This window comes from Oncorhynchus mykiss, chromosome Y, assembly GCF_013265735.2.
Source record: "Oncorhynchus mykiss isolate Arlee chromosome Y, USDA_OmykA_1.1, whole genome shotgun sequence".
Lineage (NCBI taxonomy): Eukaryota > Metazoa > Chordata > Actinopteri > Salmoniformes > Salmonidae > Oncorhynchus > Oncorhynchus mykiss.
This window is the reverse complement of record NC_048593.1, coordinates 25,615,278-25,627,925: the sequence shown is the minus strand read 5'-3', so window position 1 is coordinate 25,627,925 and position 12,648 is coordinate 25,615,278. Positions and strand designations below refer to the sequence as shown.

Genomic DNA, 12,648 nt, shown 5'->3' with positions numbered 1-12,648 from the left:
CAAGGTGGTGAACCATTTCCAGCAGTTACATAATGTTTGTCTACCCTGCTCGACTGCCTTCGTTATCAACAACTGGCTTATCTGACGTCATCACAGAGTTCCAAGAATATTCCTGTTCCACCTACTGGTTCCAGATCAGCTAACAAAACACAAATACTGTGACTGTGTGGCTACTCTACAATAAATTAAAGGGGACCCGGGTCAGTTTTGGTACGCGATTGCGCGCACGTCCGAGTGTGTGGAGGAAGTGCACGTGTTGCATTGACAGTCTTATGCAAGCCACCATGCACACAGGCAAGATGTCCGAAGCTGCTGCTGTATCAGAGAACAACGGACTAAATGGTAGGTGTCTTCGAAATGCTTGGTTATATATCAATGTCATTCTAATTGTTTATTAGAAAACTTGTCAGATCATTTGAAACTGTGTATTTTGATACTTTACTATCTGTTTTTGAGAGATAAAACAATCTACTGAGCTTTGGGTTGATTTTCTATGTAGACATGGAAAAGGGTTGTTGGAGGGCTAACATCGTGAACGGTGTGCTATTTCTGTATTGACAGTATCATGGACCAATAGGATTTTAAGAGGCGGTGTAAACTGTATGATTGACCATCAGTAAACCAATCGTTGATGCACGTGGTGCTGAATAGGCGGGGCGATTTTCATGGCAATAAGACATAGAGATAAATGGAGGACTCTTCTTTATCTATGCCATTATAGTTTCTATGACCTCATGGGCAGCGCCATTGAGGCCACAACCCACAGGAACCTCCACCCAGTGGTGGACTACTATGACTACTTTCAAATGGCGGATGCCCTCAATGGCGCTGCCCATGCTAAAATAGAATTCTGGCCACTAGAGGCTTCTATAAATCTCTATGCAACAAGACGCGATGGAAGAAGAAGAATAAAGAAGTCTGAAAAATCAAATATTGGGTTTGGCCAAATGTTCGGAATTTAAAAATGTTGTAATAGTTCATATACCCAAGGGCTGAGGAAAAAACATTCCGAAAACCTAACGAAATCTACTTTGAAATATTACATCATTTTTTAAAATGTATAATCAGCTAATTTTGCATTGTGTAACAGTGTAATAGCTAACGTTACTTGTCGTCGATGTAATCAATACACATAGCCTACTGGGCTATTTAATCTGGTTTTGACTAGATGGGATCCAGCTAATGACAAACAGAAGTGACTTTTCGTAGCAGGTTAGGTTAATTAGGAAAGGGGTTATGGTTAGTTTAAATGCGAAAAAATCTCCCCGACGCGACTCGGAACATGCGACTTTTGTCAATTTGACATTAGCTGCATCCCTTCTAGCCATGATCAGTTAATCGGCGAGTGTGAATTTATATGTAAACCAGCAAAGAGTGTCTGCTACACCTACCTCAACACACCTGTCAATGTGGGATTGCTGCACTCGAGAGTCTGGTCAATTTGTATACAGCCTGATACCTAATGGAAAATAATAATACAATATGATCAGTCTATAATGATCTATGTCATATACCATATGCTTTATTACAGATGTATTCACTATATCAGCCCCAAACATACATTTAACACAATTTAATCTTAACATTGCATTGTGATCTTCCTTTCTCAGAGTCTTCTACTCAACTGTGTTTGTCGTTATGAGTGTGTCTATATGGATTTGTCCTGTTAGCACATATTGATGGACTATGTGATCAGACTGGAATGGACTGAGGGACGTGTTTATCAGAGTGTCACACATGCCATGCCTCTGGAGTAATCACACAGTCAGCTCTGTGTTAACCTGGGTTTGGATGGGTCTGGGTTTGGATGTGGTGGAGCATTACCAAGCCCTGAACCAGGGGGGCTCGTTGACTTGGCGCGCTGATTTATTTATGGACACAGTGGAGAACGTTTTACAGGACACACCAGGGCCAGGAGGGGTGGAGTACGAAAGTGGGGGTGGTGAGGCTGGGGATCAGAAGCTTTTCATTCTGAAGTTTGAGAGTACATCTCGTGTCAGTTACGTGCTAGCTTCTGTGAGGGTCAGAGGGGGAACAGGTTTATTATTGCTAGAGACAGCTTACTCACTCTGCCTATAAATAAGTGGACACTCATTTTTGCTGTGTAATTCTCAGAATTGAGTAAAGCTTCCTGTATACTGAAGTGTCATTGTCGGATAAAAAACGTTGGGAGCTATCCCTGAATCTGCACTGTTCTTCAAGTAAATGTGTTTTTGTAAAGAGTAGTTTGCTAAAAGTATTCCTTGTGCCTTGTGAGTTGTATGGTTTGTTTAACTTTGCAATCATTGGTTTTTGTTTGACACATTTTAAGGTGAAAAATCAGTCTCAGCATCACTCTGTTACTGTGGAATTGCCCATCTCACTCCCATCCACACACTAGAAATTCAGTTGACTTTACTCTTCTTTTGTGAGTCTTTGGTGCCATTGGTTAGGCTATATATTTTATGGTTAGAACGAACCAGGATCTATGTTTCTCTACCTCATTTGTTTGAATCTTTTCAGGGTGTCTACCAAGTTTTTATGATGTTTCATGGATCCCCCACACCAAGTAAGCAAGGTCTCCAGGAGCTTCATGGGGTTTTGGTGGGCTTTGTTCCTGTGGGGTTCAAGCCAGCTTGACAGGGGGTTGTGGATGGTGGTCAGCTCATAACACTAGGCTTCCTGAGCTTCTCTGTGACCTCCTACAACAGCTGATAATGGCTACACAACAGAGAGAGGAGCAGCCAGAACGTTCGGCTCACTACCGGCGCCATGGTAACCTTGTTTAGGCGATGGAGCATAGACAATAGCTGTAGATAGTGGCTCGGCTCATGCCACTGTGTCATCCTTGGGATGAACCTGGGTGCTGAGTCGGGCTTGGGGCAGGGGGATGGGGACTGCTTTTATCCAATGCCTGGCCAGCGAAAACAGTTTGTGCTAGTTACCATAGCCACAAGGTTGAAAAAAATGTCTAGATCATATGTCTAGATCATTTTTGTTTTGTTTTAAGGTTAGGATTAGGTGTACGGTTGGTTAGCAGTGTGATTAAGGTTAGGTTTATAATAACATTTTAAGAAGAGAAATTGTAGAAATAGGTGGAGTTTATGGCTTTGTGGCTGTGGTAACTAGTGACAACCCAGTGATTCTAACTGTCACATGACCAGATTGTTTACTCTCTTGGCTATGAGATCATGTGCTCTGCTTGTGAGCTCTAGCTTCCTCCTTTCTGGCAGGATGTGTGATGGAAAATGAGAGATTTGATATGTCTCTATTCCTTTTAAACGTTTGTGTGTAATATTTACTGTTAATTTTTTATTGTTTATTTCACTTTTGTTTGTTATCTATTTCACTTGCATTGGCAATGTAAACATATGTTTCCCATGCCAATAAAGCCATTTGAATTCAATTGAGATACTGGATGTCTCTCCAGTGACAGTATGTGGATGTCTCTTGCCCTGCAGCAACTTGCCTACCAATATAGCAGTGGTTTCCCGCCAAAGTTTGAACACACCTACTCATTCCAGTTTTTCTTTATTTGTACTATTATCTACATTGTAGAATACAAGGAAAGACATCAAAACTATGAAATAACCCATATAGTATCATGTAGTAATCAGTCTTAAACAAATCAAATTAGCCACCCTTTGCCTTTGACAGCTTTGTACACTCTTGGAATTCTCTCAGTCCGGCTTTCAACATACTCTTGAAAGTTGTAATAGTAGATGCACAAGGTGCAATTTTGAAATTGGGTATTGCATCATCAGTTCCTCTTGTCATGTTAGTCAGATGCAGACCTTAGAGAGCTATTTATAACTTGTCAGAAATGTCCAAATCAACTAGCTCATGTCAGCTAATGTTTTTTGCTATGTTTGAGTTATCCAAATATTACATGAATACACATTAGACATGTCAAAATTTATAGAACTGCAAGAAAATTATCTTTAAAACTGCAAAATTTTATCTGCAAAATGTGTAGAATTGCAGGAAATAAGCTTTAAACCTGCAAAACCAGTTTGTGTCATGAATAGTGTCTGTGCCCATAGAAATAGATGTGGCGCGCGCACGCTCAGGGGGGGCGCGGGATGTTCCCCAATGCTGGAAGGGGGGCCCGGGTGCAAAAGTTTGGGAACCTCTGCAATAGAGGACCACAATGAAAACAAGTCTTTGACTTTGTCAGAGATATGTGTATAGGTGGCAGGGAAGTCAGGCGCAGGAGAGTCAAACGGAGTGTAAAAGAGTATTTTAATATATGTCCAAGTAACATGCTCCATTACACTAATAAGAAAAATGAATATAAACAAATATGGATACGAAGACCCGTCGCGCACCTATACAAAAAACACTACACTGACAATAAACAATCTCTGACAAAGACATGAGGGGAAACAGAGGGTTAAATACACAACAGGTAATGAATGGGATTGAAAACAGGTGTGTGGGAAGACAAGACAAAACCAATGGAAAATGAAAAATGGATCAATGATGGCTAGAAGACCGGTGACGTCGAACGCCGAGCACCGCCCGAACAAGGAGAGGCAACGACTTCGGCAGAAGTCGTGACAGACTTGTTGTGTGTATAATCTTCGGCAATTGTGGTACATGTATTGGTTGCCTGATGTGGCTTCTTTATGTATTTCAAATTGCCAAATCAAAACTCGTGTCAGTGTTACTCTGAAGAGTTTGTATCAAAGCTGTTATTGGCACTCTCCCCTGTAGCCAGTCCCTGCCTGTGCTCATGTAGGAGCATGATCAGCTGGCTTGTATATCACAACAGGGACTGTAAAAACTGACATCACACAGAGGTATTTACTGCCCTTTCACCATGCAGTAAATAGACACAAGACCGGCTTAGGGAGAGTTAAACTTCCTTGGTTGTGTGTTTCTGCCAGACTTTCTGTCTGTCTAGCTCAGCGTTCAACACAGTGCCCTCCAACCTCTCTTGGCAACTGGATCCTGGACTTCCTGACAGCCGCCCCCAGGTGGTGAGAGTAGGCAACAACACACCCCCCACACTGACCCTCAACTCGGGTGTGTGTGTAGTTTCCTCCTGTACTCCCTGTTTACCCACAACTGAGTGGCCGCACACGACCCCAACACCATCATTAAGTTTGCTGACAACACGACGGTGGTATGCTGATCACCGATGACAATGAGGCAGCCAATAAGGAGGAGGTCAGTGAGGTGGTGTGGTGCCAGGACAAAAACCTCTATCTGAATGTCAGCAAGACAAAGGAGCTGATCGTGGACTACAGGAAACGGAGGGCCGAGCACACCCCCATCCACATCGACAGGACTGTAGTGGAGCAGGTCGAGTGCTTCAAGTGCCTCTGTGTCCACATCCCTAAGGAATTATCATGCTCCAAACACACCAACACAATAGTAAAGAAGTTACGACAACACCTCTTCCCCTTCAGGAGACTGAAAATATTTGGCATGGGTCATCAGATCTTCAAAGTTTTATAGCTGCACAATTGAGAGCATCTTGATTGGCTGCTTCACCGCTTGGTATGGCAACTGCTTGGCATCCGACCGCAAGGTGCTACAGAGGGTAGAGCGTACTGTATATAGTTGCCCAGACTGCATTGATCCTTTTTGCGCTAACTCTTTTGACCCATCACATACGCTGCTGCTATTGTTTATTATCTATCCTGTTGCCTAGTCACTTTACCCCTACCTTTATGTACATATCCACCTCAATTGCCTCTTACCCCTGCACATCGACTCGGTACTGGTACCCCGTGTATATAGTCAAGTTATTAGTTACTCATTGTGTATTTATTCTTTGTGTCATAGTTTTTTTATTTTAATTGTTCTATTTTTCTCTCTACCTTGTTGGGAAGGGATAGTAAGCATTTCACTGTTAGTAAGTCAGCATTTTCACCTGTTGTTTATAAAACGTGACAAATAAAATGTTGTTTGATCTTTATCCCCTTCATCTTCCCTTGTCTACATTGTCTTTTGAATGTTTGGGGGTTTTTTTTTCAGAAAAAAAACAATGTTTTTCTTATAATTTTTTGTTCAGCATACTGGCACAATGTCCCAAGGTCTGCTCCAACAGAAACCATAGTAATAACATCAACAATGAGATACAAAAACATACCAAAGTTGCTCTCTAGAGCTCAATGGGGATACATTTGCTTATTCTCCCCTTACTTCGGAATGGAACTAACATCATGTGTCCCATGTGTGCTTGTCCTCAGGGTCCTGGGTGGAGTTGGAGATGAACAGAGCTGCGGCCACAACTGCAGCGAGGTTGTCCCAGTCTGCCTCTGCCGTAGGCCAGGCTCTGGAGCTGCTCCCCCTGCCTCAGGTGGAGGAGGAGGTGGAGTCCATGGTGGGGGGACTGGAGCACGTGCCCTCCTCATCCTCTATCCATAATGGAGACATGGAGAGAATTCTACTGGACGCTCAGCATGAGTCCAGCCGCAGCAACTCTTCCTGTGACAGGTAGGGGGCAGAGTACAGTTTTAATCTTGGCCTTGGAAAACTAGGTAGATAATTACCCCCCCTGTTGAGGTCCTTTCATGTTAATTAATTCTGTGTTCCCGGTCCAAAATTAATAAATCCATAATAATACATAAATTATCACCTAATGTTGTGTTAGATCTTTTTATCAACTTAAGTTCTTGTGAACATTACACGTTTTGAACTTCTATTTGCTATTTATGGCCTGTAGGCCTCATTGACCTGAGCTCAGACAACTAGTTTTTGAGTTAAAAAAAGCATCATGTATGGATTATTTTGACTACAACAAATACTCAGATGAAACATATTGTGCTATTTATCACAGACTACTTTGTGTCAAAGTTTAACAAGGACTCTCTTCTCCTCACCAGTGTCATGATCAAAGATATGATCAAGAGTCTCACATACAGTATATCGTTTGGTTGTTGTGCTGCCACAGAATGAATTGCGAGCAAGGCCTCAAAAAAGCTTTATATACCAGAGCTGGAGAAAAGTTCTATATATTATTGAAACAATGGTGTGGTGTGGTGCCTGTGGGGGAAAGATTATATTGGGGAAAGGTTCCCTTGGGGGTTGCCATGGAAACCAAGAAGGGGAGTGAGGTGTGTGTGTGCGGGAACAACACAGGTGTACAAAAGTTAAATAAAACACTCAAAATGTTATGAAAGTCATCAAAAGTATTTTGTGTGTTCAGATGCCCTGTGTGGACAAAGTCATGGAACCTTATGACAATCAGATTAAATGAACTACATTTTTCAGAGAGAACTTGTAAATCGGTCCAATTCGACCGGAACACAGAAGGAGGGTTAAAAATCTTTTGATTTCCCTGGTGAGGTCACGTACTAGCCCAAAATGAATGTGATTTAATATCTGAATTCATATAGTATAAAGTGTGCTGTGATGGCGATGTAAATACAATGGATTTACAATAGGAAACAACATCCTCATCAGCTGTGTGTGCACAGGGTGATGTTCCCCACCAAACTTAAATCCACTCACACTGTGTGCTTTCCATTTCTGACCCATGAGGCTGCCTGCTATAAACCCAGGCTTATCTGATCACCCGGAGTCAGTCAGCTGTCAATGAGTCACCTGACAATGTTTACCAGGTGTGTTTCTACAACAGCTTACTGCAGAAGCTTACAGATAGACAGACTCATCCAGACTCATCCATCCACTTTGAGGTTGCAGGCTGAGAGGCAAAGTGAGATCCTAATAGAGGCAAGATCTGCATGCACATTTAGCCATTAGAGATAAAATCTCTCTATTAATATATTGGGAATTTGAACAAAAACTTCAACCTGATTACTGCCTACATTCTCATTCACCAAGGGAGAAAAGACTTGGAGTGCAGTGATTGGCTGTAACAGTTTGTTATTTTGTTGTTTGATCCTCCCTACAGTCCTCCCCGGCCTCATAGTCCCCAGGAGGATGATCATGATGGACAGATCATATTTGATGTGGACGTGAGCAGCAGGAGAGACAGCCAAGTAAGAGTTATTGCTCAGTCTGCCTGAGCTGCCTACGTCACTTGTCTGTTTCCATGGCAATATAACCTGCTGCTTCCCTCACTATCTGTATCCATGTGAATGACAACCATAGCATTTGTTACTATGGTGATGGCGGCATGAAACCCCGACCCGGTGGGTTTGACTCCATGGGCATGGCAGTAGCCACAGCTTCAGGTTCCATTGCAGTTACACACACACACACACACGCATACACACACACACACACACACTGTCAGTGGATGACATGGAAAAGCCACACTCTTGTCTGTTGATGAATGGAGACTTGACTCTATGTGCCTGTAACCATGGCAGCCTCACACACAGGGTTTATTGTAAGGTCTGTATTGTATGGGTGATCAGCCATATAGTCTTAGTGGCTCAACCTAGGATGAGTTGGATGGGCTTGTTGATTTGACTTAAATCAGTGTCCTAATGCTCAGCGTGTGTTCCTGTGCAGTCAGAGGAGGATGCCCTGGAGAAGGAGAGGGACATGGATATCCTCATGAAGGACTCTGACTGGGTAGCAGACTGGTCCAGTCGGCCCGAGAACATTCCCCCTAAGTGAGTGATGTACACAGCCCATTGCTCCTAAAACATACAAGTCTTAGTGTATCTGGTCTCCTTGGTAAATCCTAGTGTGTTTGCATTATACAACTTAGACTGAACATTTTGACATGATGAAGAGAAGATGAATTATACTGTTATGGACAACTTTGGTTTTTCGTTGAAGAGTGATTGGTAAACTTGATGATGATGTTGACGTTACTGTATGGTAACTATAATGTGTTGTTGCCTGTAGGGAGTTCCATTTCCGCCACCCCCGGCGTTCAGATACACTCAGCATGAGAAATACAAGGGCGATGAAGAAAGGAGGCGTCTTCTCTTCAGAGTTCCTCAAAGTGTTCATCCCCTCGCTGTTACTGTCACACATCCTGGTTCTGGGGCTGGGGTAAGAGAAAACATAGGCCACTATTTGGCCATCAACCTCAGCTAGGCAATCATTTCTGTGATAAATGTGATGTCACTTTTTTTATGGTAGTGAAAAAGCCGAGTGATGACATTTATGGAATGTTTGTTTCAACCCATCAATGGGTCTGCCTGCAGAAAAACATTTTCCATTATTTAGCCATTAACTGGCCAAGTAAATACTCTATTCATAGATGAATGTAGACAAACACAGCAATTCCCAAATATAATCTCATGAACAGCTTTTCATTTCCTTTTGTTACAGTTAACATAAAATTAGAAAACCCCAATCCGATCCAATATAGAATGTGGTTAGGAAAATTGAGAGGACTGTTTTGTTTACTGGAAATCAGATACCCATAGAACAGAACTGCATGTACAGAAAATTATGAAACAATATATTATGAACTCTGACTCATACCTGCTCACACACACACACACACACACACACAAACACTTCCATGCAGTTTTCTGTATAGACCAGCAGAGGGTGTGTGGCTGCAGCAGACAGTGGGAAGCTGCAATGCTCCAACCCTGTTTATGTCTGTGTCTGGCTGGTAAAACAGCTGCTGCTGACATGGATATACACCTGCACCACACCCTTAACACACACTTTATGACAGCATACATTATAAATTACATGACAGGGACAGAGAAACTGAAGAAGTGCCTGAGGAATGGCTGTAATATTTTGGGGGGAGGGGAATGTTGCTGTTTTGCAAAGAATGCCCATCTCTCCTCAAACTTTCCTTCTCTCCCTTACCCCTCTTTCTCTCTCTCTCTGTATGCTTTTTCCCACCTGTCAAAGCATTTCCTCTTCCTGTATCCTGGGCAGACCTGAGATGTGCTGTTCTCAGGACAGATGCGTTGCCCTTTCTCTTATTTTACCCCCTGCCCCTCTTTCTATCAGTCATTTTCTGACTGCTTCCAGAGTAAGGCCATATACTTTGCTCCTGTTTGGGTGGGTATCTGTCACTTATCAACCTACTAGTTAATGACTCAGGGTGTAACTGCCCTCTCCCTCTCTCCCCCTTCAGGGTGTACATTGGGAAGAGGTTGACCACGCCCCCTACAAGCTCTTTCTGAGCGGGAAACTGAAGAAGTGCCTGAGGAATGGCTGTAATATTTTGGGGGGAGGGGAATGTTGCTGTTTTGCAAAGAATGCCCATCTCTCCTCAAACTTTCCTTCTCTCCCTTACCCCTCTTTCTCTCTCTCTCTGTATGCTTTTTCCCACCTGTCAAAGCATTTCCTCTTCCTGTATCCTGGGCAGACCTGAGATGTGCTGTTCTCAGGACAGATGCGTTGCCCTTTCTCTTATTTTACCCCCTGCCCCTCTTTCTATCAGTCATTTTCTGACTGCTTCCAGAGTAAGGCCATATACTTTGCTCCTGTTTGGGTGGGTATTTTGGGAAGCGGCAAAGCGTAAAACCAAACCTAACTCTTCTACACACTAGCTCCAGCACTCTGTAATTGCCTGGTTGTACGAGAGAGAGCTGTCTGCCCGACAGATTTTGAAGATAGAAGTAGCCCAAGATGGTGCCACCTACAACGGTGGTTGGGTGAAACTCTCAAACCCTGAACAGGTCCAACCAAATTCAGAAAGAAAGAAGCTAACCTGAAGATGTGAGCATGCCTTTGAAAGTAATCATTTTGTCCAGAAGTAGAAACACATTTGACTATAGTTATGGTAATTTCCTATAGATGTATTTTACCACCAGTGGTGTATTGATAATGAAGCCTGGGTTTTGATTATGAAGGGTGTTACCATAGTGGCCATCTCAAACCCACAACCACCTGACGCTGTGCACAGGAGGGAATCTGCTTGGCCTGCCAGATGAGATGTCTACAAGACCTATGGTATCAGGAATATATCTACACCTAGATGGAAAATATCATATTACACATGTATCCAGTTGTTAATCATTATAAAAATGTCTGTCATTTCAAATGCATTTTAAACCATTTTCAAAACTGCCATGAATGACTGGAAAATTATGGATATATTTTTCCTATTAAATGTAAACTGACAGTTGTTTTGTGGGTGGAAGTTGGGTAGCCACACTGGGGTGGTGTGTTTGTTCTGTTGCGTGTCATTCTCTTGTTTGTCTGTTTTGAGTTCTCTACAACATATCATGGGCCTAGTTATTTAGGCCTGGTTCACTGGGTAGACCTCTGATATGCCTGTCCAAACTTAAGCATGCTCTGACTGTCACGGCGATCTATGTCACAGTGCTCCAAGATGGACAGCAGTATTTCAAAGTTGACACAATGTGCTGTTTGTACCAGCTCCACCATTGGACCTTGCTGAGATCAACCTCTTGTATACAGTATCTTATTTGCATCTCCCTCTACACAACTGCCAAAAGGAACTGAGGTCCACCTTGAAACTCAACTGTTCTGAGTAACCACGTGCCTCACCTCTGTTCCCAAGCCTCCATTGTGGTTATTTTGGTCTCACTGTCTGCCTGTGATCAGACATTGAGAGGCTAGTCCATGGCATGTTTTTGGGGTGTTTTTTTTCTCAATTAGTTTTATTGTCTGTATTGTTGTGACATTGGAGTCTGAACAGACAGAGAATGAGGTGTAGCTATGATGAGATGGAACTACAGAGATTTAATGAAGATTATGTTAGAAAGACACCTTGCAAGGCCCAATGTGAAAAGGAAAAGGAATGTGTAGAAATGGTTCCCCTCAGACTGCTATGGTAACAATAGTTATTATCATACACATCCTTTTGATTTCATTTGATGTTTTTTCCCCTCATTGGAAAATGTAAAAAATAATTTGTCAATAAAATTCCCTGAATCAAGCTGAATTGTTGCTAAGGATTCTTTTGTGATTGATCAACTACACTGAACAAAAATATAAACGCAACATGCAACAATTTCAACGATTTTACAGAGTTACAGTTCATATAAGAAAATCTGTCAATTGAAATAAATTCAATGGGCCATAATCAATGGATTTCACATGAAGCTGCAGGGGTGTGGCCATGGGTGAGTCTGGAAGGGCATAGGCCCACCAACTTGGGAGCCAGGCCCAACCAATCAGAATTAGTTTTTCCCCACAAAAGGGCTTTATTTCAGACAGAAATACTCAGTTTCATCAGGTGGCTGGTCTCATACAATCCTGCAGGTGAAAAAGCTGCACGTGGAGGTCCTAGGCTGGCGTGGTTACACGTGGTCTGCGGTTGTGAGGCCGGTTGGACATACTGCCAAATTCTCTACAATTATGTAGGAGGCGGCTTATGGTAGAGAAATGAACCACTCAATGATATGTGGTTCATTTCCTTCAATTCCTGCAGTCAGCATGCCAATTGCATGCTCCCTCAAAACTTGAGACATCTTTGGCATTGTGGCGTTGTGTGACAAAACTGCACCTTTTTGAGTGGTCTTTTATTGTCCCCAGCACAAGGTGAACCTGTGTAATGATCATGCTGTTTAATTAACTTTTTGATATGCCACACCTGTCAGGTGGATGGATTATCTTGGCAAAGGAGAAATGTTCACTAACAGGGATGTAAACCAATTTGTGCACAGCATTTGAGAGAAATAAACGTTGTGTGCATATGGAAAATGTTTGGGATCTTTTATTTCAGCTCATGAAACATTGGATCAACATATTTTTTGTTCAGTTTAGAAACACACACAAACTTAAATGCATCATCTCACTATTGTCATGGTTTTGGTATTTTCCTGAACAACTATTGTGGTCAGAAGGAAATTT

At 42.5% G+C, this 12,648-nt stretch overlaps 1 protein-coding gene across 1 annotated transcript; it reads left to right on the top strand.

The window, feature by feature from the left end:
• Nucleotides 1–66: 66 nt before the first annotated feature.
• Nucleotides 67–11,737, top strand: LOC110509873 (BCL2/adenovirus E1B 19 kDa protein-interacting protein 3-like). Its single transcript, XM_021591051.2, has 6 exons — nt 67–342; nt 6,180–6,426; nt 7,847–7,934; nt 8,413–8,516; nt 8,755–8,904; nt 9,959–11,737. The coding sequence occupies exons 1-6, from the start codon at nt 273–275 to the stop codon at nt 10,005–10,007; spliced, it is 708 nt and encodes a 235-aa protein (XP_021446726.1). The 5' UTR covers nt 67–272; the 3' UTR covers nt 10,008–11,737.
• The last annotated feature ends 911 nt before the right edge of the window (nt 11,738–12,648 follow it).